Genomic DNA, 26,907 nt, shown 5'->3' with positions numbered 1-26,907 from the left:
GACGTCCCCACGATCCTCTGGGCGCAGTGGGGGCAGGAGTGAGATCTGCACCCTAAGTGGAGGTCGGGGGACTGTCCTATTTGCACTCAGAGAACCGCGTTGGGACTGAACGGGACCTGAGAGGTGGCGGAGCGTGGGTCTGCACCGTACAGGCGCAGAGGCCGGGGGCGGGGCTGGGAGGGGGAGGAGCCGGCCCACTGACCCCGCCCCGCAAGCCTCGCTGCGGGCTTCCCGCAGGGAACGCGGCAGTCCCTGCAGCCCGGCGCTGTCCCGGGCCTGCGCGCGCAGAGTCTGAGCCCGCGCACAGCGCGGCTCCGCTCAGGATGCTGGCGTTGCCATGGCTGCGGCGGCCTCCGTGCGCCGAGTGGTCCAGGGATGCTCTCCGCTCTCCTTGCAGGGCTCCCTTCCTGCTCGGACGAGATGTCTTACCAGAAAAAGCAGCCCACTCCCCAGCCTCCCGTGGTCTGCGTGAAGACCACGGGCGGCGGCTCCGGGGGAGGTGACTCCGGCTGCGGAGGCGGCGGCGGCTACTCCGGGGGCGGCGGCGGCGGCGGCGGCTACTCCGGGGGCGGCGGCTCCAGCTGCGGAGGAGGTTCCGGCGGGATTGTCAAGTCCGTCGGCGGCGGCGGCGGCGGCGGCTATTCCGGCGGCGGTGGCTCCGGCGGCGGCGGCTCCGGCGGCGGAGGAGGTTCCGGCGGGATTGTCAAGTCCGTCGGCGGCAGCGGCGGCTATTCCGGCGGCGGTGGCTCCGGCTGCGGCGGCGGCTACTCCGGCGGCGGTGGCTCCGGCGGCGGCGGCTCCGGCGGCGGAGGAGGTTCCGGCGGGATTGTCAAGTCTGTTGGCGGCGGCGGCGGCGGCGGCGGCTACTCCGGCGGCGGTGGCTCCGGCGGCGGCGGCTCCAGCTGCGGCGGCGGCTACTCCGGGGGCGGCGGCTCCGGCCAGCAGGTGTCGTGCCAGAGCTTCGGGGGCGGCTCCAGTGGCGGCTCCAGCTGCGGCGGCGGCTACTCCGGCGGCGGCGGCTCCAGCTGCGGCGGCGGCGGCTACTCCGGGGGCGGCGGCTCCGGCCAGCAGGTGTCGTGCCAGAGCTTCGGGGGCGGCTCCAGTGGCGGCTCCAGCTGCGGCGGCGGCTACTCCGGCGGCGGCTCCTCCGGCGGCGGCGGCTCCAGCTGCGGCGGCGGCTACTCCGGGGGTGGTGGCTCTGGCCAGCAGGTGTCGTGCCAGAGCTTCGGGGGCGGCTCCAGTGGCGGCTCCAGCTGCGGCGGCGGCTACTCTGGCGGCGGCTCTTCCGGCGGCGGCGGCTCCAGCTGCGGCGGCGGCTACTCCGGCGGCGGCGGCGGCGGCTCCAGCGGCTACACCCAGCAGAGCGTCCAGACCTCGTGCGCGCCCCAGCAGAGCTACGGAGGCGGGTCGTCCGGCGGCGGCTGCGGCGGCGGCTCCTCCGGGGGCAGCGGCTGCTTCTCCAGCGGCGGCGGCGGCTCCTCCGGGGGCGGCGGCTCCAGCTGCGGCGGCTCCGGCGGGTCCTCCGGCGGCGGCGGGGTCGTGCCGGTCTGCCACCAGACCCAGCAGAAGCAGGCGCCCACCTGGCCGTGCAAATAAGGCCCTGGCCTGCGAGCTCAACGCCCTCGCTGAGCTCCCGGGCTGCCCCCTCGGAGTGCGTGCGGCTACGCCCCGACCCCGCCGCCTCCTCGGCCAATAAATTTGCGCTTCGTGAGAAAGTCCGATTGTCCAGGAGTCTCTGTAGCGTCCGAGCTCATCATTCCCTCTCCCGCTTTCCTTCATTCGCTCCCCCCCCCCCCGCCCCCCGGGACTACGTTCGCGGGATATATTCCTTCTGCTGGGAGGTGGGTGCATGGCGGTCACCAGGGCAGGGGCGGGCGGTGGCTGGCAACTCACCACCCCAGATGCGGACTCTCCGGTTTGGAGCTTGAGATCTCGAGGTGATCTCGAAACACAAAGATCTCGGAAATTTCGAGACTCGGATGAACAGACCCCCAGCGTCGAGTAGCCACCGTGGTCCTTAGACAGGGCAGCCCCGAGGTCCAGGGCCCACCCTGCAAGGTCCGAGCGCAGGCACGCCGTGCCTGAGGGGCACCAGCAGCCGCAACCTAGACCCCCACGGGACGGACTTGCGATCCCGCGTTGAGAGCATCTGCAGGTGTAAGCTCTTCGTTAGGCAGCTGTAGGGTCAAAAGGAAGTAGAGGAGCTGTTCCTTCTCTCTCGAAGGAGCAACGCCCAACTTCACGGCCATGCAGCGGCGTAAGTGTGTGAGATATTCCACGCCTGTACCGGGGGTCACGTGGAAACACGCGAAGCTTTCGCGTCACAGCGAAGACGCCACGGTCGCTCTGCTAATTACGTGATGCACAACAGCCTGGTCAGGAACCTTCTGCGCCCCGATTGATACCCCGATTCCACCAGCCCTAAGTAGATGCCATCGTATTGATTTTCGCAAAGCAAAAAGCCTGCTCCATCAAAAAACCAAGGCCGTGCCCCTCCCCCACTGCTGGAGACAGAAAGACGCTCATCCATCACCACCTTCCTCCTACAGCAGGAAGGTATGGCAATCAAGAGAGGCAACAGCTTTAAAGAGCCAATAGTCCGACCACTGCATTATTTTTACTTTTTTTTTTTTTTTAGTGAAAGGAGAAATTTTAGTTCAGCACCAGATGTAGTAGACACATTCCTATTGCTCCTGCTAAAATAGCTGGGCGTAATGTAAAACATAAGAGTCAGAAAGGTGGAAAGAAGTCTGCAGAGCCCGAGAGCCGAGGCAGTGGTGAGTTGGTTCCCTGGGTTGTCCTTTAGCCTCTGTCTCCCAGATCCAGCACTAGAAAGTATGCGACCAAGAAATGCCAACAGGCGCAGACAAAATGTCACCCCAAGAAAATCCGCTTTCTTCATCCAGGGATCAGGAAAGAAGAGACCTAGCAAGGCAGAAATCTTTTGACGATATCCACCCTCGTTTAGCCAAACACCTTAGAAAAAACTGAATGGGATTATTGGACTTGTTCCTAGTGGCAAGGGGGTAACACCCCACACGCACCTCACTGGTGCGGTATTGTCAGAGGTCTGCTATAATTGACGACTCAAATAAGATACAGGATCTCATAACATCATACCAGCAATGTCCAGCACGCAATCAAAAATCACTCATCATACCAAGGACCAGGAAAATCTCAACTTGAACAAGAAAAGATACACTCAACATATATACTAACATTGAAATGATACTTGAAACAAATGAAAAAATAAAAAGTCTTGGCAAAGAAATAGAACATATAAAAAAGAATTGAGTAGAAATTTTAGAACTAAAAATATAATAGCCAATTGTAGAACTGAAACATAAAACTCGCTGCATAGGCTCAACAGCGGAATGCAGATAGCAAAGACTTAAATTCAAAAATAGATCAATAGAAATTATCGGATCTCAACAACAGAGAGAAAGACTAGATGGTATTTGCCGATAGGGTCTGTGGGGGAGAATTAGATTCAGATCATGATCTCAACCTACCTGAGAGTCCTCAACTCTAGAGACTCTAGAGAGCCCGGACACCTGTATCCCACACGTGGTGGGAACCGGCAGGCTCGCTCGCCCCCTGCTGGTAAGCAGCAGCACCGCACCTCAACCGTGTCACTCAGAGCCTCTCGCACATCAAGGTTTGGGGTATCCTTCCGCGCACCATTTGTCTCACTCTGCCTCAATGCTGCATTGGAGGCCTCGCGGGGCTTCGCATCTTCGGGCAAGGGCTCTCTGAGCTCCATCCCAGAGGAGGGGCAGAGTGTCACTTGGATCCCTTATGGACAGTTAGACCAGAGGACCGTGCACTGGCTTGCAAGGCGGGCAGGTTTGCTCTGCGGACCCTGCTCTGGGCCCTTCCGGCGGGACCACTTTGGGGTCCTTACGGGCATTTATTGGGAGCCACTTGGTTGTTACCTTTCTGAAGCCACTTGATCTTTTAAGAAAATGCCAAAAAATTAAGAGAAATACAAATGTGTTAGCTGAGACCAGAAAATAAGTTCCTATAACTAAAAAAGATTGTCACTCCATCACTGTGGAAAACAGGTGAATTTCCCACCTTGACCTCCTTACAGGTACAGATGAAGAAACTGAGGCTCAGAGAGATTACTTAATCTTTCCAAAGGCTCCAAGTTTATTTTCATTTATACTGTTATTGCTGTTTATAAGTGTGATCACCACATTAAACTCGGTCTTAACCCATGGGCCTCCCTTGGCCCTTACTGTGGTGAAATTCATCCGTCACTTTCCTGCTCACTCGTGCAAACTATTAAGCAACTACTGCATTCAGGAAGTGGGCTAGATGTTGAAGGCACAAAAATTACAGCCCACAGGTCCTCGCCCTTCCCGAGCTAAAGCTCTAGTGGACAGACAGCCAGATAAACCACCAATACCACCAGTTCATTAACCAGACCACAAATGCTTCTGAGTCCCTTAGGAGATGAGGGTGCATCTGAAAATGAGAATGTCAGCCTCCTCAAAGCTCACAGCCTCACAGGGAGCAGAAATAAGCCAAAACCCCAACACAGCATGGAAAGCAAGAGTTCCCAGGAACTCAGATTCGGGACCTCTGTCCTGGAGACTGAGGTAAGGTCGGCAGGAGCGGCGATGGTCGTGCTGAGTGTTTAAGAGTGATTCGGTTCTCAGGCAGAGGGGCGGGGGGGGGGGGGGAGGACGCCCGAGCTGCTGAAACAGCACGTTCACAGGCGGAACCGAGAACGGGTCTGGCACGTTCAGGGCACAGGTGTGGCATAGGCGCAGAGGCACAGGGCGAAGATAAGCAGTTTGAGTCACAAGAAACCAGCAAGGACCTGACGGACCAGATTTGTTCTTTGCGGAGGAAAAAGAGGAGGAAAGAGTGGCGCGGAGTTCTCCGCTGGGAAGGGCTCTGACATGCCGGAGGTCCCTGCACTGCGGGCCGTGTGAGGGCGGCCGCCGGACAGCCCGTCGCCCACACGCGTCCGAGGCTCAGAGAGGGACCTGGGCCGGACCCAGAGAGAGGGGATCCCGCCCATGGTGGGTGACATCGTCTGTGAAAGGGCAGACGGCAAGAGAAGAGGGACAAGGACAGAACTCTGGGGACTTCGGATGCTCCATGCCGGTGGAGGAGGAGGACGGGGGAGGAGAGTGATCGATGATGGGCGCCCAGAGAGGCGAGAGCAGAGCCGGAGGCCGCACGGCGCCCCCCCCCCCCCCCCCTGCCGCGGGCTCCTCTTCATTTGGGTTTTCTCTGCTAAGGAAAGCTTGGTGTCATCTGGGTGCTCAGGGATGGAGGTGGGCTGACTGGCAGGCGCGAACGGTGAGGCCGGTGCCCCCACGTGTGCACACGCGCACACACACGCATGTCCCACATGACTCCTCTCTCCCTCCAGCCGTCACGGACTTGCAGGAAGGGGTGACAGGCGAGCGCTAATTTTAGGACCTCAAGAGCCAGACTCTTAGAAGGGACGTGCGAGCTGACCGTTGGAGGGCGAGTAAGAAATCCCCCAGCCCCGTCCCACGCAGGCAGTGTCGATCTGGGGTACCAAAGGGCTCTCAGCAGCCCTGAGAGGGGACCTTCAGCAACCCAGCATGAGGAGGCACTCCTTGCTCCAGCCCCCTGCGGGATGTCCCCCAGAGGTCCCAGCCACACCTCCTAGGGGCTCCCGCTGCCGCCTGCCCCTCTTCTCAGCTAACGAAGCCTTCTTTCCTAGAGCCGGCTCCTCTAATTGAGGCCCTGCCCAGCAGAACCTGCCAGGCCAGGGACACACCTGTCTCACTCCTGTGTGCACCGAGCTTCCAGAAGAAGCCAGGTGCCTTCCCCAGAGCCGCCCCACCCTTGGCCTCCTGCCCCCTCCTTCCACTCCCCAGGCTCCCAGCTGCCCCGGGCAACCTCAAAGTCCAGTGGGGAGGATGGGCACGTCGGGACACAGGCCTGGCCTGAATCAGGCCGCGTCCGGGCGGGACACGCCGGCGTGTGAGCAGAGAGGGGGCGGGGGCGCTGACGTGGGCCCTGGGTGGGGCGCAGGGTCACAGGGCAGACCGGGGGTGGGGGGCGGGAGGCGCACCGGGCGGAAGCGCACGCCCAGCGGGAGCGAGAAGTCGAGCGGAGACCACTTTTATTTTGTCGCCAGGCCAAGGAAGCGGGCGCCAGGGGACAGGCAGTTGAGAGGGGAAGGCTGAGCCGCCCAGCTACGGGGACTGGGAGCCACTGGACTGGACCGGGCTGGCAGGCAGGGGACGTGGTGTCGAGCCGGAGTGGCAGCGAGGTCGGGGTGCCCGGCAGCGGTGGGGCGTGGGGGGCAGTCTCAGGGTTGCGCGGCCCCTCGCTGTTTGAAGTGAGGCCAGGTGCTGATGATGTTGTACAAAGCCTTCCCAGGAGACAGAATGTTGCTGACGTCACTGTGTCCCACCAGCAGGTAGCTGGGCGCCAGGTAGCCCTCGTCCAGCCCACACTGGATCAGGGCCTGGGCGGCCCCCAGCGCCGCGGCGTTGGGCGGCTTCTCTGCAAAACACGGTCACCGCATCCGTCATCCGGGTCTCCGGGTCGCTCGCTTAGGGCTGGGACAAGCGCCCAGATGTCTGTCTCCCTCTGGCTCCGCCTCCGCCCACCACCACAGCCAATAAAATCGCAGATCCGGCGGCAGCCAGGCACAGAGAGAAAACAAGGTTCTTGTGTTTCTTCCAGAAAGTTCGGAGCTGCCCTGGGAAAGAACTGCAGCACAGCACACGGCAGGCACCACGGGACCAGCCGCGGCTTTGCCGTGACAGGGGGGAGCCCCCCAAAGTGTTGCCATGGTTACCGAGGAAGAGGCTGCCTTTGCTGACTGAGCGGTAAAATCGACAAAGTTTGCAAAACCTCGTGTTCTCTCTTGCCACGTGCTTGCCTTGGGCATAGCTCTGAGGAGAGATGGCGCTGGATTCGGGAACGGGCAGGCCCGGGAGGGTGTTCCACCTGGGGACACTCCTGGTGACCCGCGTCTTTTAAGGCTAAAATGCCCCACTGGCCCCGCTAGGCTCGGCAAGGTCGCCTTGGCCCGTGCTCCCGAGACAAGCCACGTGCGGCCCCACACCCAGAGCCCCCGCCCCGCGCCTTACCTGAGAAGTCGCCCATGAAGGCCACCCCCAGGCCGATGTCGTTGTACCCGAACGTGTGGGAGCCCTGGAAGCGCCAGCCCACGCCTTCGTACACGCCGCCGTCCTCGCCCACCAGGAAGCTGGGCGGGGTGAAGGGGGTCAGAGGGCGTCACGCTGGGAGGAGCCGGCTCTGTCCCCCCCCTCGGCCCCTTGTTCCCCCACTTATCAGATTCCGACTGGACGTGTCTTCCGTGCCAGTGTGCACAGGGGCGACCAGGAAAAACCGCCACAGTCCCCAACCCCGAGAAGTGAGGCCGGACAGTGACACGCAGGACAGCGGCACCCCAAGCCGCGGCAGCACGGCCCCGCCCCCCCACGCCGCCGCCGATCGGACCCCCCCCCCACCCAGGGCAACCGGTGTCCGCCGTGACGCTGGACAGTGGGGACGTATTTTCCTTCTGGGTCGACTGCCCCTGCTGACCACTCTCTTCTTGAAATGTCGCCTTCCCCGGGCCTCCACGAGCGCGACCTCCTGGTTCTTCTCCCTCTGCTTCTCCCCCTCCCGCCCCCCACCGCCCCCTGCCGACCCCCTGCTGTCCCCCCTCCGTCCCCCCACCGCTCCTGGGGACCGGGCCCAGCCCCTTCTCTGCTCGCTCAGCACAGATCGTTCTTCCCGGACAATCGCCCAGTCATCGCTTCGGTTACCGCTGGTAAAGGCCCACGTGCCAGGCGGACCCCGCTCCTTCTGCCGCGCCCTCTGCAGGGGGCTCGGGTGTCGCCCTGCAGGCCTCCCGCCCCCGCCCCCCAGCCCCTTCCCCCCGCCTGTCAGTCATCTGCGTCTCCCACTCGCAATCCCTCATCTCCCCTCCGTGGCCACTGCCCGTGGCGCTGCTCCGTCCCGCCTGGCTCGCTGCAAAGCTCCCGCCTGGAGTTCTGCCCCCTTCCCATCCAGTCTTAAAATAACGCCCTGAGTGGTTTTGCCAGAATACGAATCCCACCGCCGGCGGATGGTGCCCTCTGTCATGCTCTAACCGGGACACTTCCACAGAACGCAAGTAGCTACCGCGACTCCCACGGCTGAATGTGTTTGCCTAGTGCGGACCTGGTGTTAAAGGACCCCAGGGAGAGCGTTCTGATTTCACTCTGTATCTTCAGATAGACAAGGTGTCGTGGTCCCCACTGCAGAGACGGGACAGCACCAGAGGTATGGCAGGGGTCCAGCACCAGAGGGGGCAAGATCGGGGCCGTGGGGACAGAGCAGGGGCTGCGTCTCCGAGGGATTGGGAAGGGTCATGTAAAAAGGCATGGTCCCTCCGCGACGGCCTTCCCTGAAGTCTTGTCCTTGCTTCCAATGCCCGTTTTTCAGAGTCCTCTCCATCCCCCGGGGACAATGCCTTGGACTAACCCTTTGCCACATCCGTCCGACTGATATGCAGCCCAGAGTCTCGCACAAATAGAATACAATGTCCCCTAAAATACTTGGCACCAAGGAGGGCTCGGTTGATATTGGGTCCCTCCTGACGCAGCCCCGCAGAAGAGGAGGCTCGCCAATCCCACTTACTGATAGCCAATGTCACAGAAGTCCATCCTGTCCATGTGGTAGCCCTGCGTGTCTCGGACGCGAAGCCGGCAGTCCGCGGACGTGTTGCAGGGGGCGCCGGCGGTGTGGATGATGACCACGTACTTGGCCGGGAGGTCCATTTTCGAGCAGTATGTCTCTCTGGCTCCCCACGCCGCCCGTGAGATGATGACGGGGCAGTCTGTGGCGAGGCGAAAAGCCGAGGACGTGGGCACTCGCTCGCCCGCACCCACACGTGGACAACCTCGCCCCCGTGGCCGGGTTCCTGCTCGGTCTCCCCAACCTCCAGCCCCCGTGGGCACGCCCTCGGGTGTGCTCGGCTGTGGGGTTCCGGGAAAGGACAGAGAGGGGCCGTCTGGGCCGAGCGGCTGCCGCCAAGAGACAGGCACAAGCCTGCAGGCTCTGATCACAGCTACGGAAACCCAGGTGTGAGCCGGAGGGAGAGACCCGTTGGTCATACAACGTCGTGGCCACTTCACTCAAGAGACGAAGTGCGCCCGCCTGCCTGACCGTGCGCTGCAAATACGCGCCGGTGTGCGCGCTCATGTGGCAGGGCCCAGTGCGGGAACCGGCTCACCCTCGGAACTGGTCGCACAAGCGTGGAAGTAGCTCGACATCTATAACGGGCTCCACAAACGTGAAAGGCTTATCGTTATCGAAGATGGCTCCTGACTTCAGAAGTTTACGATGTCAAATAAAGGTTAATAAAAACAAAAAAAAATGTCCTCGAGTCTAAGAAAAGGTCCGCCCTGGCAGAGAGCGTCAGACCACGCTACCTAGTAACCACGCAGCTCTCGGATTCTAGCATTGGAGCTGTGGCTTTCGTGACCCAACTTCTTGGAATGTTTGCTCCGACATCAGCGTCACCTGCGAACTCGAGCTGTCCTGAGCACCGGGGTCACATCGCAGCTGTCCTGTTTCTGCGTTGAGAATGGTGTGTGTGTGTGCGCGCGTGTGTGTGCGCGCACGCGTGTGTATGTTGGCCCCGCCCCATCTTCCCCCACGGCCCTCCCGCGTGTGACTTCTATGGCTGTCCCTTGTGGGTCTCCTCATGTTCTGTCTTCCCTCGCTGACAGGTGAAGTTCTGTCCGTATCCTCAGCACGAACACGTGTGTCTAGTGTTCAGTAAACACTTGTCGGTGGAGGGAGAATGTGCACACACACGTGTCTGCGTCAGGAAGGGGAAGAGGCCAGGGCACCCCCATCTCGGAGCCGACCGCATCTCAGCGCGAGGTGTTCTCGGTCCAAGAAAACAGCGCATGCGGATCGGCAGACGCCTCCCCTAACGGTCGGCGGTGGCTGGGAGGGCGAGGTGGGTCTGGGGACCTCACCCACCTTTACTGGGCGTCGCCCGCTGCCGAGGGACCAGGCACGCCTCTTCTTTCAAGAGGAGTGGCTGAATATAAGTGGGCGACAGGTGACCCTCCCGGATGGCGTAGGCGATCAGGTCCTTCGCGGCCGACAGGGCGGCGGGGCTGGGACTGCTGCCTGCCGGAGGGTGACACAGGACATGGAACTGTCAGCGAGAAACGCCCACCCGGCTGGTCCTGGGGGGAGGACTGGGCAGCCCCTGGGCCTGAGCCGCTGACAGGTGGGAGGAGAGGGCGCTGGTCCGGTGGGCGGGTCTGGGGATCTGAGGCACACGCAAGACGTGGACAGAGCTCCTGGGTGACCTTCTCCATCTCCGGACGGCAGCTGGGGGGCCATGACAGCCCCCGCCGGCCGTGAGGGTCCTGGCAGGGGCCAGTAATTCATCTCTTAGCGCGCCCCTCCAGCCTGCCCTGTGGTCTGCTCTGGCTCCCCGGGGGTTAAACACGTGCTCGCTGCCTGCGGGGAGGAAGAGAGTGGCCACGCTTGTCCCCTCTGCCAGCGGCCGCTCAGCGTCACACGGCCTCGGACTCCTCCGGCTTCAGCCGTCTCACGGGAGTGCAGACCGGGGAGGAGGAGGGGGACAGAAAGGGCCCATGTCACGGAGTCCCAGCGAGAGAAGCCGAAGCGCGGCGCGGGCCGGAGAGGCGGGCGCGTGCGCGGTGGGGGTGGGGGCGGGGGTGTCGTGGGAGAGAGGGCAGGGGCTGTGGGCGCGGGGTCACGCGAGACAGGGCAGGCACCTCGCTGGCCGGGGGTCCCGGCGAACCTTACCGTTCGCACTGCCGAAGAAGGCGAGGCCCAGGGAGGTGTTGCTGTAGCCCGGGGTGTGCGTGCCTTGGACTGTCCAGCCGATGCCTTCGTACACCCTGCCGTCGTCGCCAACCAGGAAGCTGCGGGCAGGGCGGGGGGACACGGGCTGCGTGGCTGGCACCGCGGCTCGCCCCTGCGAGAGGAACCCCTTGCCCGGCCTCCGAAGGGACAGCGGCTTGAGCCGGGCGGCCCTGACGGGGCCTTGCGTGGGCTCTTGGTGGCCAGCGGCCAGGCTGCCATTCCCTCTCCCGCGCTCCCCACCCCGCTCCCCAGCTCAGGACGCGGTTCTATCGCCCTCAGAAGGAGACGGGTCTCCAAGGGACAGACCCACCACGCGAGATGAGCCTGTCCCCGCCTCCGCCCACGACCCCGTCAGCGCAGCCCCGCGTCCCCACAGCTGGGGGCTTCCTGCACCATCCTCGGCGCGGCTGGGTGTGAGGTCCTGCCCTGTGCAGTCTGACAAAGCCCCAGCCCCACCCCCGGGAAGGGGCGCCTCAGGCCAGGACGCGGCCTCGGGCAGACACCAGGAGCCACAGCGAGGAGAAGGGGGAGAGGGGGGACCCCGCAGAGCGCGGCCACCGGGTCCCCCACCGCGCATGTGGCCTTCGCCGGAGCCACCGCGCACGCGCACCTTCGAACTGCCCCTCGGCGAGGCCGGGGGCTGAGGAAGGTCCAACTCCTGACCCCGGGGGCATCGCCCCTCCAGCGTGAGGGCGCGGGAACTGGGGCGTGCGGCGGGCGCCTGAAGCGAGAAGCCACCGCCACACGCGGACTCTGTCGCGAGGCGACACCCCACACGCGCAGACAGCTCCGCGCCCCCCTAGGCGCACGACTGTCACGCGGCTGCATGGCTCTGAGGAAAGCAAGCGACTTTCCTTCCTTGGTCCCCTCGGGCGCAGCATGGAGACGGTGACCTTGCCCGCCAGCGCCACACGCCGTCGCAGTCGGGGTGCGGGGCGGGGGGTGGGGGGCGGCCAAGGACGCGGAGTCTTTCACAGCCCACGGGTGCTCCAAGGGCCAGGCTTGCGGGGGTTCGAAGGAGATCTCAGAGTCAAGGACCTCACAGAAAATTCCAGAGGATGTGGAATTTCACAGGGTTTTTCAAACATTTTATCCATTATAAACTCGATCTAACCTCAACGCAGGAAGTCGGGGAATCAGGCATGAAGGGCGGGCATGGCTTCCGCCCAGCGCCCCACAAGCCCCCGCACCCCACAAGACCCCTGCGCCCCACAAGCCCCCGCGCCCAGCTCCCCACAAGCCCCCCACACCCGCGCCTGCGCCCGGTGCCCCGCAAGCCCCCCGCGCCTGCGCCTGGCACCCCACAAGCCCCCGCGCTTGCGCTTACTTGTAGGCCACGTCACACCAGCCGTTGTGGAGCATGTGATGGGCCTGCAGCGCCCGCAGCTGCTGCCCGCAGGTGGCCTGGCTGTCGCACCCCAGGCCCGGCACGTGGTGCGTGACGAGGAAGTCCACGGGCGTGTGCAGCCAGACGCTGCAGCCCGCAGCTCCTGCCCCCCACTCCCTGCGAGAGACCACGGTGGGGACGGTGGGGACGTCTGTGGGGACAGCCGCGGGAGGGGGACATCACCCAGCAGCTCCGTTCCGGGCTGCCCGCCACGGAGGGTTGGAGGCGGCCAGGAGCAGGCAGGCCCGCCGCCTCTCCTCCACCCACCCCCGCCCAGCGGCTGCACCTGCACGAGAAGACTAGGTGCCTTGCTCCGACCCCAGGCTGCCCCCCACGACCGACAGACGCCCGCCGCAGCTCCCCCCTGCTCTGCCTGCTCACCGCCCGGCCCTGGCTGCGCCCTGTCCCCGGTGACAGCCTTCCTGTCAGAGTCCCATCCTGAGCTCCCTGAGGGGCTGCTTCTCCTCCTCAGCCTGAGGCCCCCCCAGGCAGGGCCCGCTGGGCACGACTCCGCCCTGGGCCAGGGGCCTCCAGGGCAGTGAGGGCCCCTCCCTCCCTGGTTTCTGTCCCTCCCGGCACAGGCCCGCCCCCAGGCCCACAGCAGTCTGTGCGGGCGCTTTGCAAGTGACCCCCTCGGCGTCCCAGCCCCACCCGCCCCGTCCCCACCACAAGCGCCTGAGCCCACGTCACAGACACGTGGCCGTGTGACGAGCCCCAGGGGTCCCCGCGCCCCCTCACCGGTGAGCTGGGAGCCGTTGCCAGCCAGGGACGGGAGCCTCTGTGACATGCGTCTGGCTGGCATTTTACGCCAGGAGAGGTCACCTGCGAAGGAACATCCCGTTCTGCCTGGTCTCAGAGAGCCCAGCGCCGGCCACCCCGACACAGGCCAGGCCCCTGCGCCCCCTCTGCCTCCCCAGGCCCGCAGCCCCTCACCACAAGCTCGAACCCTCCCCAGGGGTTAGACCCCCGGTTGCCATGGAAACGATACACCTGCAATGGCTGTTCCATTGCCCAGATGCTAAGTGCTCCTTGCGTGCTGACCCCGTTCATCTCAGGCAAATTTAGGAGACACAACCTTATCTCCGTTTTCAGGTGGGAAAACTAAGGTTTAAAGAGCCGAATAACTCGCTTAGAGTCACCGCCGGAGGACTCGCAGGCCCGGCCGCGGACTCGGGGCTCTGGGCTCCAAACGCAAAGCTGTCCCCTCCTCCGCTGGGACTGCCCGCAGTTAAAGAAGTCCCGGTGTGCGACCAGACAACCCGTCCCAGGTCCCGGTCTCGGGCCCGACGAAAGAAAACTCACCCCAGGCCCCGACGCCCAGGGCGGACGAGACGAGAAGCCACAGCAGCATCCTCGGCTGGTCCCGGGCGCGGACGGGGGGGCGCTGACCGCGGCCCTGGGACAGACGGTGACCGTTAATCCAACCGTGCTCGGTCCTCAGACTGGCGGCCACCCCGCCACAGGGCGCCCTGGCTGCCGCCCGCCCAGCCGTGGGCCTCCTGACAGCCAGCACCCGGCCAGGCCTCTCAGGGTCCCCACGCAGGTCAGTTGCTCGCGGGATGGGTGACCGCCCATATCCCATCGCCCCAGGCAAGTGCATTTCACCGAGTGCCCACTCTGCGCGGGGCCTGAGTGGACATGCGAACATGGATGTCACTTAACCCTCACACAAGCCTGCAGTGTGGGGTCTCTGACCCCTGTCCTCAGCGAAGAGCCATGACACCCACAAACACTAGACCCAAGAAATGCGCAAACGCACGGATGGGCCTCGTGCAGAACAGCCCTTCCCGGCAGGGCGGAGGGAGGGAGGAGGAGGGGCCAGCCCTCAGTCCAGAGCCTTCCAAGGGAGGGACAGGCTTCCCAGGAAGGAATGCTCATGCTCGCAGTCACACTCACACTCACACTCACACTCAGGAATACCTGGGGCCCACGCGGCTCAGGGTGCGGGCAGCTCCGCCCTCACAGGCTGGCAGCTCCCGCCCGGGCCTGCACCCCGGCCCCTGCTCCGGAGGCTGCCCCGCCCGCTCCGCCGGGAGGGAGAGAAGCCGGCCCCTCACCGAAGCCGGGAGCAGGAGCAGGGCAGAGCTCCGAGGCTCGGTCCGCACCGTGTCCACACCGCGGGGAGGCGCTCAGTGAAACCAGACTCTGGCCGAGAGCGGGACCGCCCTGTGAATAAGCCCGGGCACCTCCCCGCCGGGAAAGGGCGCGATTGCCCAAGCTCCCCGAGCACCCGCCTCGCCCCCGCCAGCCCGGGGGTGCCCGTGAAACCGGGAGTCGCGTCTGTCACCTGGGAACTTCCGTCCTGGAGCCAGACTTGCTCCAGGGGTGCGGAGGCTGCGGGTGGAGGTCCCTGAGCCCCGCCGCCCAGCCAGGGTCACCAGCAGGGGCAGGAGGCCGGCAGAGGGAGAGAAAGGCGCGTTCCCGAAGGCCGGTGCCGTGCCCAGCTCTGACTTTGTCGCCTGCATGTCTATCGTCCTTCCTCTCGCCACCTCCCCGCCCGTGGCATCAGCTGTCACCCGCCCAGGAAGCCCCTCGCCCCTCGCAGCTCAAGGCCACGTTACAGTCACCAGCCGCCCCCTCCCATCCCACGCTCTGCGGCCTGGTCTCCGGGAGCCCCTGAATCTTCACAGGGGAAACTGCCCATAACGCTCCATGAGCACGACAGGACACACGTCCCCTCGGGGATTTGCGGGGCCCCCACCTTCCAGCAGGCAGGAGCCCCTCCGAGGGAACGCCCTAATCCAGAAATTTGCCCTGGTGGAGCTGCATTCTCAGCCTCAGGCCTGGGGTCCCCAGAAGAGCCCCCGGGAAGGGGTCCTTTGCACCCACGCCGATCCCCACCCCTCCCCCCAGTGCATGCCCCCAGGCCCAGGGCTGGGGAGAAGGGCTCGGGGACCCATGCGGAGGGGACCTGGGACAGGGGTGCGCCTGGGGACAGGCCTGGAGGCAGAGGTGACGGAGTCGGGGGGCGGGCCTGGGCACCGCCGCTGTGGGGACCCTGTAGGTTTTTAACGTTGGTGACAGGCTGTCTCCCTGTACCACCACTGTCTCCCAGCCCTGACAGCAGGAAAACTCTCCCAACGAGAAGGCCTCAAGGTAGGGAGGTGAGACCCAGCTGCCCTCTGCAGAGGGCGCGGAGAGCAGGAAGCCCCAGGAGAGGCCTGGCGGGGGCCACCCGAAGGAGGAGGGGGCCAAGCAGAGACAACACTTGCTGGGGGCCAGCAGGCCGAGGGGCTCTCTGAGGCGAATGCGTGGGGAGGAAGAGAGGGGTGTGGTTCTGTGCACTCAGGACTGAAACCCTAACAGGACCTGCTCAGTTCACGGTGACCAGGAGCTGGTCACCCTCCCCAGCCCCCCTCACCGCTCAACCAGAGCGGCTCCCTGCGCTGCGCCTCCCTCTCTCTCATGGGGGGCCTGAGGCTCCCATCAGCCTGGCTCCTTCCAGCGGTGCCGGAAATAGTGGAGACTAGCAGTCAGGCCTTGAGGCCCCCGTCCCGCGTAGAACTAACTAGCCACAAGTCGTGATGATGCAGTGACCGTCCGCACGGCGGGGGCTCCAAGTCCCTCACTGCCCCAACGCCTGGCATCCCGAGCAAGCTTCTGAAAGCGTGCAAAACTCTTTTTATTTATATTGTTCGTCTCACTGGCTTTTTTCTTTCTTTTTTTTTTTTTTTTTTTGGAAAATGTAATTATTTTGTATTTTTTAATGCATTAATACATGAAGAGTTTACTAATACTACTTTAGGTGAATTAATAAGTAATTTAAATTTTTAAATTTCTACTAGCGTAAGTATTAAAAGGTGTAACCCACATCAACACAAGCTCTTTGGGATACTCGTAATCTTTCAAGTGTAAAAGGGTCTCAAGAACCATAAAGGTGGAGAACCAGCGTCAAGGAATGCCGCAGGCTGTCCTGACGCAGGTAGGCCACAAGAGGGCAGCGCGGCCCCAGGAATCCCGCCACGGCCTCTCACAGGTGCGCCTCCCAGAATCCCTAGCTCTGTCGGCCTTTTCCTCTTTCCTCGTCCTCCTCCTCTGAGTCCTCCAGTAATGCACAACTTCTTAATCACAGGAAATTACAATCTTCTAAGCATAGGTTTCAGGAGAGCCTGGCCAGCCACATATTAGTCTGCAGAGGTTTATCAGATGTCTCATAGGCAAAGCCTATCACTCAGGGCTGAGTAAACACGAGTACCCCCACTCAGCGGATGCGGAGATACTCACCAGGAGTCTCTGCAGCGATCTGTAACTGTAACTTCGAGGGCATCATGAAGACAAAAACCAGGTTCCGCAAGAGACAGGAGAGGAGAAAGGTCGGGAACGCGGACGCCAGGGGGCAGACGCGGGAGCGCTGGGGTCTCTGATTCGCAAGGCGAAGTTCCCCAGGAAACATGGGAGTCGCGGGGAGGCCGCGGAGGCAGAGTCGGGGGGCGGTGCTCAGACTGGGGGACTCTGCCGGTCCCCAGCGAAGCAGCCAGGCTGCCGGAGGGGCCTCACTGTGGGCGCCAGGCCTCAGGACGGCGGGCGGCGGCGGCCCTGAGGGTGCAGAGCGGCAGAGAGCCCGCCCCCTCCGCTCGCTCGCGGGCGGAGTGTTTTCGGCACAGCCGAGGAAACCAAAGCCTCCCTCCCAGTGGCACCCCCCAGAGTCACCGTTCGGAACCAGAGAAGCTGCCCCGACTCACGCCCTAGCAGGAGGCTCTGGGTTTCCCAAGGGGAGGACCCCCCACTTTCCACTCCTATCGATGGAGCCGGCAACGGGCCGCCCGTGTCCGGACGTCCGCGTCAGCCAGGCCTCCCCGAGTCTGGGCTGGCGGGGACCACGGGGCCTGCCGTGGCCTTCGGACACGAGGGAAGCCACCGGCGACATGGGGTCCCGTGCGTTCAAAGCGCCGTCCAGCCGCCCACTCCCACCAACCGCTGGTCCCCTCCTGCCCGCCCCCGCCCATCGCCGCGGAAGGCTCTGCACAAAGTCACCCCGCACCCGTGCGCCCTGCCGTATCCCCTCACGAACGCTCACGCGGCGCCCAAGCCCGGCGCCGCCATGCGGGGACTCGGGCAGCGGGGTGGCGGGGGGCGAAGTTCCAGGCGGAGCCGAGGTCGCACACGCCGCCTGCAGCCGGGCTTTGCTCCGCGTGCCCTGCGCTTCGCTGGCAATGCCTTTATTGTCCTCCAAACTTACTTGACACCTTTGAGAAGCAGGAGTTTTCACATAAAAGCTCAGATGTCCTGGGCCTCTGAGCACCTGGTCCGTTTCCCACGGGGCCGCCTGGCCCGAGGCTGAGTCCCAGCTGTGCCTGCAAGCCAGGACCCCTCCCACGCACCACACTCCCTGGTGTCCCCAACCCTGAGGCCCCGGGCCAGTTGCCGCAGCCGCCCTGCTCGTGGTGCCGGTGACATTCTTAGGCGCGGCCAGCCTCACCAGCTCACCCTAGGTACCTTGTCCCTGGTCCAGAAGGACAGGTGCTTCGACAGAGGCAGCAGAGGGCGCTGTGGGCACACACAGGAGAGACACCCAGGTACCTGCCCAGATTGCCTGAAACTGGGGGTCCCCAACCCCCAAACTGGCACCAGTCTGTGGCCTGGGCTGCACGGCAGGAGGTGAGCGGCGGCCGGGGAGCGAAGCTTCATCTGCGTCTGCAGCCGCCCCCAGCGCCGGCATCACCGCCTCAGCTCCGCCTCAGATCCTCGGGTGTTAGATGCTCACAGGAGCCCCGGTCCCTGGTGCCACAAAGGTCGGGGACCGCTGCCTGAAACAGTGGCTCTTCTGACAGCCAGGCGGGACGGAGGGGGGGCCACTGCCGCTGAGTGCGCGTCACCCATCAGCGCGGCCGGCGGTGGCCCCGCTGGGGGCGCGCTCGCTCCGGTCATGCGCTTGCCGAGGATTTGCTCGTTCACCCGAGCACGCACTCAGCAAGCTTTATGAAACACGGTGCGCGCGGCCCCGTGCCAAGACCTGTCCGTAGCTCCCAGGAGCTTAAACGAGATCAGGAATTCGGGCTATAAGATGCTGTCTCCTCCACGGAGAGACTCCCTCGCCAAGTTCCCGCAGCACCTGGCATTAGTGTCTGGCGCGTAGTAGGTGTTCAGCCGATGCTTGTGTGAATGACCGAAAAGACAAGTACAGATGACGCCTCTTACTCGCCGAGCCCTTTGCACACGGGCTGCCTCCGTTCTCAAGGTGGGTCCCGTGCTTATCTCCCCATTTTACTGGTAAAGAAAGTGAAGCACAGAGAGTCACGCAGCCTGTGTGTCTCCACAACGTGGGACGTGCTCGGGGCCCAGGGCAGCAGACAGGCTGCCTCAGGCCTGCCGGGGAAAGGGCAGTCGGGGTGCCGGGGAGGGGAGGGGAGGCTTCGCCGGGCAAAGGACCGGTGTGGACAGAAGAGGACACCTTCCCTGATGGACGGACAGAGGTCAGGGAAGGCCCTCCGGACGGCGGGGGGCGGGGGCGAGGCCAGGACGCGGGCCTTCAGCCAGTGCAAGGTCATGTGAATGTGAACCAGCTTCACTCCAGAAGGCAAGGGAACCGGAAGTGGCGGGGGAGAGGCCGTGTCCACCGGGGGGACGCACAGGCCGCCTGGACCAGGTGGGACCACACTGACTCCCGGGAAGGGCACTCCTGGGGTGAGAGCCCCGGAGACAGAGGCCCGGAGGTGCCCCCAGGGGCCGCAGGAGGGCAGGCCGGCCAGGCGGGGCAGCTCTCGGGGCGGCGTGTGCTGTGCTAAGCGGCCCCGCTCCCCCCGGTTGACGGGTGACGGGGAGCTCGGCGGCCAGGGCGGACCCGGTCCTGCCCAAGAGGCCCCAGAAAGACATTGTCTCCTCAGTTCTAAGCTCCTCGAGGGTGCGGCTCCCATGAGTGACAGGGGTGATGCTGGCGGCCTCTGAAACACCGTAACCCCGAGGACCCGTCACGCGGACTGCAGGAGGGGCTGCCGGCCGAACCACCCGCAGCCGGCGCCCAGGACGTCGAGGCCCCGTTCCCGAAGTGTTACCAGCCAGCCACAGGGCCTCGCGGGGGCCCCGCTGCGGCTGGCGGTGTCTGCATCTGCCACACAGGGGCCTGACCCCCCCCCGAGGGCCCTTCTACCCCCGACTCGCCCCTGTGGACCTGGGAACCCCGGCCGGCCCTCGCCCCGCTGAGCGCTCAGCACAGAGCCAGGCGGGGGCGGGGGCGGGGGCCTCAGCTGGGCTGACCCCTGGGGAGGCAGGGCAGGTCGACCCCCAGGGTCCTCAGCCTGCCCCCCACCCCCGCCACTGGCTGTCACAGGTGGGAAATGCCACCTGCACGGGGCAGAGGGAGGAGAGGCGGCCGCTGGCTCAGCTTGGGGAGGGGGGAGGGGGTGCTAGGGGAAGTGAACTAACCCCGCGACTTCCTCCCCAGCCAGCTCCAAGGCCCAGGAAAGGGAATTTCACAAAAAGGCAGAAGGATCTGTGTGAACACTTCCCGTCCCGCCCCGACCCCTTCCTGGCAGGGACAGCCCGGCCCGGGGTTGCCACACCACCAGCCATGACGCAATCTCCCCAGCAGAGGGCTGAGCAGGCCGGCCAGGGGCGGCCTATAAAAGCCGGGCCCCCACGGCCCCGTCAAAGCCCTCTGCGAGCCTCTTTGCCTGGGTAAGCGAGCTGCCGGCCTCCCTGGGCAGCAGCCTGCCCAGTGCACGTCCTTGACTCCCCGACCCGCCTGCCTCTGGAACCCGCCCCCTGGAAGCCCTCCTTGATACCCCGCTCGCTTTAAAGCTTCTTCCCATTGTCTTAGGTCGGGGTCTGCTGCAGCCGCCCGCTCTCAGGTGCCCTGATTCTTGGCCTTCTCCAGATATTCTGAAAACTGTCCCTCGCATGCGCGGGCCAGGGGCGTCTCCCAGTCCAGCTGCAGCTCTCGCTGCCTGCCTGCCTGCCTGTCTGTCTGTCTGCCTGTGTTTCCCCCCCTATTCCCATGAGCCGCCAGCAGAGATGTCAGGGAGGCTTTTCTTCCCAGCTCCTGACCATTTGTGTCTCCTCTGCTCAGACCCAGCGTGAGAAGCGGAGGGCCAGGATGTCGTCGCTGATGGAATGCAGCCTGGAGACCATCATCAACATCTTCCACCAGTACTCCACGCGCCTGGGGCACCCCGACAGGCTCAACCAGCGGGAGTTCAAGCAGCTGGTGAAGAAGGAGCTGCCCAACTTCCTCAAGGTGGGGCTGGGCGCCCGGGAGGGAGGCTGCCGCCTGGGCGGAGGATGGAGGAGGGGCGCGGTGCACCTGGCCGTCCACGTCCCTGTCCCCGTCCCCGGCCCTGGCCCCGTCCCCGGCCCCAGCGGTCGAGCGCTGGTGCACCGGGACCCACCCGCCCGCCCCAGCGGCCAGAGGTGCAGCAGAGACGGTGGTCGGTAAAGAGCAGTATGTGCCCGAAACAGAGTCAGAAAGACAGCGGCTGGGGGGTGGGGCCGGGCGGGGGACAGGGAGGTGGACAGGGCCCCTCCGAGATGGCGGCGCTCAGGCCGAGACCTGAAGGTGGAGAAGCCGGGTGGACGGGGAGGCGGGAGGCCCGAGGCGGCTCCTCCGACGAGGACGAGGAGGGCTCTGGTAGGAAAGGGACGGGAGCAGGAGGAAAAGCCCCGCCCCACGGCGGACACAGCCGAAGGGGACAGCCCCGCCGCCTGAAAACGACCCGGCAGCTCCGGGGAAAAGGAGGACTCGTTTCACCGATCTTCCTGGTTTCTTTACAAATCTGGAGACTTGGGGGGACTCAGAGGGGCGGGATTCCCAGGCCCAGGGCCCAGTCCCTTCTGGGGAGCGGTGACCTGGGGTACGGGGCGCCCTCCTGGAGCCCCTCCGCACCTTAGCGGGGCGGTGCATCGCAGCAGTGAGAGACTTGGGTGCTGACGCCCCAGCAAGCGGGCCCTTGGGCACAGCCTGGCGGCAGCCGGCAAGCCTGGCTCTGGGCGAAGCCGGTGCCCGCGCCCTCTGCAGAAGCGGCGACAGGCGGGGCGGGGAGCTGGGGCTCGGCCAGCGGGCTGTCAGGAGTGACGGGGCCTCCTGCAAAAGCGCAGGATAGGTCACGCGGAAGCACCGCAGGAGCGGAAGGGCCCAGGGAGAGAGCCGGCCCTAGGGTCTGGAGGGGACCCAGCTGACGTGCCCCAGCCTGCGGGCGCCCCGCCTACAGCCTCACCTCACCGCGACCTCCCTGCTCACTGCGCCACGCCCTCTGGGGCGACCAGACGCACAGCTCGCTCTGTCTCTCTGCAAGATCCCAATCCTCCTGTTTTCCGCGGGGACTTCCGGGGTGCGGGTTGGAATGAGTGTCACTCATCTGTGACCCGGAGAGGGGAGGCCAGGAGCGGTGGGGCCAGGAGCAGGGACGTAGAGGCCGGGCTCTCTAGCCGTCGGCACCGGCTCGGCGCCCGCCACGTCACCGGCCCGGTCGCTGGTCATGTTTAACCTTTGAGCCGAGGCCCCGAAGCCGCGTTTCTCTGCGCCAGGCGGCCCAGCCCTGGCCGCGGCCGGCGCTGACCGCCCTGTCTCCCACCCTGCAGAAGCAGAAGAGGAATGACAAGGCCATAAACCATATCATGGAGGACCTGGACACGAATGGGGACAAGGACCTGAGCTTCGAGGAGTTCGCCATCCTGGTGGGCCGGCTGACCGAGGCGTCCCACGAGGAGATGCACAAGACCGCGCCCCCCGGGGAAGGCCACAGCCACGGGCCCGGCTTCGGCGAGGGCCACAGCTCCTGCCAGAACCCGAACCAAGGCCAAGGCGGCCACGGCCACGGCCACAGCCACGAGGGCCACGGCCACAGCCACGAGGGCCACGGCCACAACCACTAAACGAGAGGCCAGGCCCCCCAGTCCCCGCCTGACCCGGGCCCCAGGGCTATGTGCCACACTGCCCTGGCTGCGGGGCTGGGGTTCGGGGTGAAATAAAGTGTTCCTCCGAGCCAGCACTCTGCCTGCTTCTTCCACCGCCGCCTGCCCACCGGTCCACCCCTCACCCCAGGGTTTGGGGCCAACAGCCCTGCTCGTTACGGGGGCTGCACCCCTTCGCCCACGGCTGGCCACACAGCCACCCCTCTCCTAATGGAGCCTTGTTCTTTGGGACGCACACCAGACAGTCTGGGCAGTGGGGACAAGGACAGATGGGCGTGTTTACCCATGAACGGAGTCTGCATCCCCAGGGGCTGTGGGGTCTCTTAGATGAGGCACCCCCCACCCTCTGTGGGCACCGGGGTGGGTGGGGCACACACGAAGGTCAGGGGTCCAGCCCACGCCACCGGCGCTGTGTGGAGGTTGGACTCAGGGTCCAGGGAGCCTTTTGGGTCCACAGATTCTGGCTCTAAGCCTCGAAGGCGAGCCGAGCTCCCCGAGGTGACCGAGGTTGCTCGATCCCAGTCAGTGGCTGGGGACAGGCCAGCGGGCCTCTTGCCCCTGTCTCTCCCAGCTCCCAGCTCCTGCCTGGAGCAGCCTCCACAGGCCAAGGCTTGTCCCTGCCCAAGAGCTTCGCCCCCGGAAGCCTCTTCCACAGGTTACCCCGGGACCGGGGTGAGCCTCCCAAAGACCAGAGCCCAAACCAGGGGTGTCGGCCCCCCCCCCGCCCTTCAAGCAGGGAGGAAACTGTCAGAATCAGGGTTTGGGGGCTCTGGAGACAGATCGACAGGCATCCACGCCCACATTACAAACTAGGAAAGCGAGGTGCCAGGTGGGGGAGGGGTTCATCTGAACCCCGCTGGGGGAGCTGGCCCAGACAGAGACGGGTCTGCACCGCCCCCCAGCCGTTCCACCCCCAGCACCAGCAGCCAGACGGGCGGGGCCTCTGCTGGGGGTGCAGAGAGAGACAGGCTCCCGCTTGAGGGCTGAGGGTGTTTCTGGGGCTGGCTGCAGAGTTCAGAGGCCCCCAGTTCCCTCCCGGCCTAACTTGGGGACCTGAAAGCTGGGGACGCTCGCCGTCTGACAGCTCTGCTCCCCACCCTCGTGTCCCGGGAGGGGTCGCCCTCTCCGACTGCAGCTTGGTGGGGGAAGGAGAACCGGCTGGGAGTTGGGAGGCCTGGGTTCTGTCCATGGCCTGGGCAGGACACCTGCCTGGGGCTGAGCAGGGTGGGGCGGGGGAGGAGGAGCAGGGTCAGGTCAGGGTCAGGGCTGAGTGAGGAGGGCAGGGTGGGTGGGGGGGGCGTGCAGGGTGGGGTGAGAAGGGCAGGGGAGGCTCCCCCACCCCTCTGCCCGCCACGACTTATCGGGACGTACCACAGATATGCTGGTGATTCTGCCCCGCACTTGACTGCAAACTCCGCGAGGACAAGTCCGTGGCACCCGCCTTACCCTCCCCTTAGTCCCAGCACCCTGCGTAACGGCTGGTACGGGGAGGGTTCCCAACACCGGCTGCGTGGGCGTCCTCAGACCCCGACATGCTCCGTGTCCCCCCCTCAGGGGGAGGAGTGGAGAAGGGGAGGCTTCTGGGTATGGGGGGAGGGGCGGAGGCGAAGCCCCTCCCGGCTCTGTTTAGCCCCACCAGCCTCCACCTGTTGCTCTCTGGAAGCTTCCACTTGAAGGAAGGGATGTGTCTTGAGGGAAAGTTTGAAAACTGTTGGTTTCAGCCACCCGCCCCGCCCCATGCTTGGAGCTTCTCCCAGAGTCTCTGCCAAGCGCTCGGCGGCCGCCCGCACCCCTCCGCCCCTGCGCCCCTGGGCCCCTCCAGGACAGGGGGCCTCGCCGTGCCGGGGATGCTCGAGAGCGTGTCGTGCCCGGAGCCACGGCCTCGCGCCTGCCGGGCCCTCCCCGCACCCCGGTCTTCTCCACATCCACACACCACGGAACAGCTCTCCCCACCCCTCCCCGCGGCTCCCACCCACATCTCGAAAACGTTTCTCTAAGCAGCATCCGGGCTTTCTCCGGCCTAGGTGCCGGTGGGTCTCTGGGTCGCCGCTTCCAGGACGACCTCCCGGACCACCCGCCTCCCTCTGCCAGGCCCGCAGAGCTGTCCCGGGCGTCTGTCAGTCCGGAATGGATTGTAAGCCCTTAGCGGCAAGTCTGACGACAGCCCGAAGGCGGGGACCACGGCCGGCTGGCCGTGCACCCCCAGGAGTCGGTGAGCGTGGTGGATAAGCACGCAGGCAGAGTGGCCCCGGACCCAAGGGAGCTGGCAGGGAGGGGGGCGGGGGCACAGCTCTGGGCACCGGGGGCGTACCACGGCCTGGCCACCTGGCGGCGGGGGAGGGGGTCCCGCTCGGCAGCAGGACAGCGGGGGACAGAGCTCCTCAGACACCAAGGGCTCTGCCTTTGCCTTCGCCCTCTGCCAGCTCCGTCCGAGAGCAGATTGTTCTAGACTGGGGGGGGGGGGGGTCCTGACAACAAGCCCTGGACACGGCCCAAGAGAGCTCGTCGGGGTGCGTCAGCCCCTTCCATCCCGAAACAAGCTGCCTCTTCCCTTCGGAACCAGAGTGTCAGGGTCAAGGTTGAGCTCCCCACCCCAAGCGAGAATGGGTGACTACCTCCGTGATTAATGCCTGCTTTGGGGAAATAAGAGCTTTGGGGTTTCCCCGTCACCACAGACTCTGAAGAACAGAGAGCCTGTCGCCAGAGGCTGCACCCCCCGCCCCAGTTCTCGGGGGTTCATTCTCCTCAGCTGCGGAACCTGAACTTCTGGGTGGTGCTCAGGGAGGGGCAAAGCAGGAAGGTGGCAGCCTCAGCTATCAGACTCTGCCCAGATGCTTGACAACGCTCCGAATGTGCCCGGGGCCACTCTCCCCGACCCCCACCCCCGAGCTGGGGGGCTGCGTGTCAGCTCTGAACGACACCCCGAGGGGCCCACGACAAATGAGGCTTCGCCCTGTCGCCAAGACCCTCCCGGGCCTGCGGCCAGACGGGGCTGCCCCTCGGTGCCCCTCGCACAGGCCAGAGGCGTGGGGTTCCGTGGGACTCTGAGGCGGGAAGGCTGGCTGTCCCCCAGCTCTGTCCCTGGAGGGACGAGGACCGGAGTGGCATCAGGGCGGTGGCATGGGTGTCCCAGGAGGAGCATGCAGTGCTTGAGCGGGCAGGGGGCTCGTGTGCACCGGCCGGGAGCCGTGGGCACGAGGCGGGGGCGGGCAGGGCAGTGGGCAGACGCCAGGCCTGGAGGGCACAGGGCACAAGCGGGCAGTGGTCTCGGGAGGGAACGATACGATCTAGAAACGTCCACCTGTGTGATGTGGGCTGTGTCAGGTGGGAATGAGCCCGCAGGCCCAGGAGCAGGCTGCACTCTTAGTCCGGGCGAGAGCCAGGGGCACGTCCCCCGGCGCAGGCCTCAGAGAAGATGGGGCCAGCCAGGACCGGACGCCCCGGCCCCTCTCAGGTCCAGGGGACGATTTCGTGCCGTTTCCCAAGACCGCGCTGGGAGGAAAGGTGCCCGCTTTCGCCAGCGGTGAGGCAACTCGGCCGACGCGGCCACGAGCCGGCTCCGCGGGGAACAGGCCGCCCCGCGCTCGGCCCGCGCCCCGGCGGCTGCTGCGAACCCACAGTGTAGAAAGCCCTGTGTCATGGATTTTGACATTCCGATTACCAAAGTGACAACAGGGCTGAAACAGCCGGTTGCTCAAGTGCTGTTGCCTCTTAGGGCTCAGGCCCGAGACACCCCCACTTCCCCAAGGCTCCGGCCAGCCCCCCGCCCGCCCAACTGCCCTGCACCCCGCCTTCCTCCTCCTGGTCCTTCTCCTCTCTCTTTCTCTCTCTCTCTCTCATTCTGTCTCGCCCTCGCTGGCTGCTCTGCCCTCCTGGTGTCGGTGGTGACGATGACCAGGTGTGACTCCTCCAGAAGGTGCTCAGCCCCTGAGACACCTGTCATTGGTGGGAGCAGAAAGTCACCAGGGAAACGAGGTGAAGGGCTGAGGGCATGGAGCCTGGACGAGAGGAGCAGGGGGTCGTGACAGCTGCCTTCGAAGATCGTCAAGGTCTGGGGGCAGGCGTCCGCTCCACGGCAAGGCCTCCCAAAGCGGCTTGCTGCCACCTGGTCCCACCCTGCCTGCCCCCCACCACCCACCCCCTGCAACCACTCATGAGCATTTCAGTCGGAAAACTGAAACTCGATTTGTAACTCAGCCGAAAGCCAAGTTTGCGGCCCTTCTCTCACTCTGTGGACGGTCCCGGAGCAGGGGAGCCCTGCGGGGCGCTGCCCGGGGCGCGGGCCACCCAAATACGCAGGCCCTGCCCTCGGGGAGCTGACATCCCACGAGAAACCCGCCGAGAAAACTATAAGAGGTCAGTCCCAGTGGTGAGTTTCACGGGGAACATAGAAGAGGAAGACGTGGCAGGGGGACCCCCAGGTGAAGTGGGGCGCAGGTCGGGGCCGCCCTGGGGAGACGAGCTCTGAACGGCAAGCGCCGGGAAACACCCGAGGGTCTCATTCAGGGTGACTGCGATGACAGGGTCACACCCACGTGCTGGCCGCGGGCAGAGGAGGGACGAGGGACCGGGGTCGAAGGTCGAGGGCCCGAGCTTGGGGACGCGTTAGGACCCCATTGGGAGAGTCTATCAGGCCTGATCTTTGATTCCTCCGGGAGCCCCGGACCCCCAAGTAGACGTTTCTGATATTACGTCGCGGGCGGAAGAGAAGCGGAGGTGAGCGAAGCGCCGCGCGGACGTGGGGCGCAGCGCGGGGGGCGGGGCCGCCGGTCCAGCAGGGGCCGTGGGCGGCGCCAGGCGGCACCGGACGAACTGGGGGCCTC

At 65.0% G+C, this 26,907-nt stretch overlaps 3 protein-coding genes across 4 annotated transcripts; 2 read left to right on the top strand and 1 right to left on the bottom strand.

Moving 5' to 3' along the window:
• The first annotated feature begins 270 nt into the window (after window positions 1–270).
• Window positions 271–1,706, top strand: LORICRIN (loricrin cornified envelope precursor protein). 2 transcript variants are annotated; one of them, XM_036235291.1, is made up of 3 exons: window positions 271–499; window positions 590–1,211; window positions 1,305–1,706. In XM_036235291.1, the coding sequence occupies exons 1-3, from the start codon at window positions 376–378 to the stop codon at window positions 1,594–1,596; spliced, it is 1,038 nt and encodes a 345-aa protein (XP_036091184.1). In that variant the 5' UTR covers window positions 271–375; the 3' UTR covers window positions 1,597–1,706. The 2 variants fall into 2 exon arrangements, with proteins under 2 accessions (XP_036091184.1, XP_036091183.1); XM_036235290.1 differs by having other exon boundaries at window positions 271–1,706.
• A 4,598-nt stretch (window positions 1,707–6,304) lies between these two features.
• PGLYRP3 (peptidoglycan recognition protein 3) lies at window positions 6,305–14,703 on the bottom strand. The gene is made up of 7 exons (XM_036235180.1): window positions 14,526–14,703; window positions 12,179–12,389; window positions 10,792–10,910; window positions 9,988–10,140; window positions 8,635–8,833; window positions 7,095–7,213; window positions 6,305–6,501 (listed from the first exon to the last, which is right to left on the bottom strand). The coding sequence occupies exons 1-7, from the start codon at window positions 14,701–14,703 to the stop codon at window positions 6,305–6,307; spliced, it is 1,176 nt and encodes a 391-aa protein (XP_036091073.1).
• A 5,075-nt stretch (window positions 14,704–19,778) lies between these two features.
• Window positions 19,779–22,161, top strand: S100A9 (S100 calcium binding protein A9). The gene is made up of 3 exons (XM_016126057.2): window positions 19,779–19,852; window positions 20,244–20,411; window positions 21,752–22,161. Exons 2-3 carry the CDS (start codon window positions 20,271–20,273, stop codon window positions 22,043–22,045), a joined length of 435 nt encoding a protein of 144 aa, XP_015981543.1. The 5' UTR covers window positions 19,779–19,852; window positions 20,244–20,270; the 3' UTR covers window positions 22,046–22,161.
• Window positions 22,162–26,907: the final 4,746 nt, after the last annotated feature.

The sequence above is a fragment of the Rousettus aegyptiacus genome, unplaced genomic scaffold (assembly GCF_014176215.1).
Source record: "Rousettus aegyptiacus isolate mRouAeg1 unplaced genomic scaffold, mRouAeg1.p scaffold_m13_p_17, whole genome shotgun sequence".
Lineage (NCBI taxonomy): Eukaryota > Metazoa > Chordata > Mammalia > Chiroptera > Pteropodidae > Rousettus > Rousettus aegyptiacus.
The sequence above is the reverse complement of the archived record's forward strand: the minus strand, read 5'-3'. Positions and strand labels throughout refer to the sequence as shown.

Excerpts from the sequence above, each read along its gene's own strand:
- LORICRIN (XM_036235290.1), top strand. The coding sequence starts at position 376 with ATGCTCTCCGCTCTCCTTGCAGGGCTCCCTTCCTGCTCGGACGAGATG.
- S100A9 (XM_016126057.2), top strand. The coding sequence starts at position 20,271 with ATGTCGTCGCTGATGGAATGCAGCCTGGAGACCATCATCAACATCTTC. Across the intron at positions 20,412-21,751 it reads AGCTGCCCAACTTCCTCAAG|AAGCAGAAGAGGAATGACAA; the intron begins GTGGGGCTGGGC and ends CCCACCCTGCAG.
- PGLYRP3 (XM_036235180.1), bottom strand. The coding sequence starts at position 14,703 with ATGCAGGCGACAAAGTCAGAGCTGGGCACGGCACCGGCCTTCGGGAAC. Across the intron at positions 10,911-12,178 it reads TGGTGTGACGTGGCCTACAA|CTTCCTGGTTGGCGACGACG; the intron begins GTAAGCGCAAGC and ends CCCTGCCCGCAG. Across the intron at positions 8,834-9,987 it reads GCGGGCGACGCCCAGTAAAG|ACTGCCCCGTCATCATCTCA; the intron begins GTGGGTGAGGTC and ends GCCTCGCCACAG.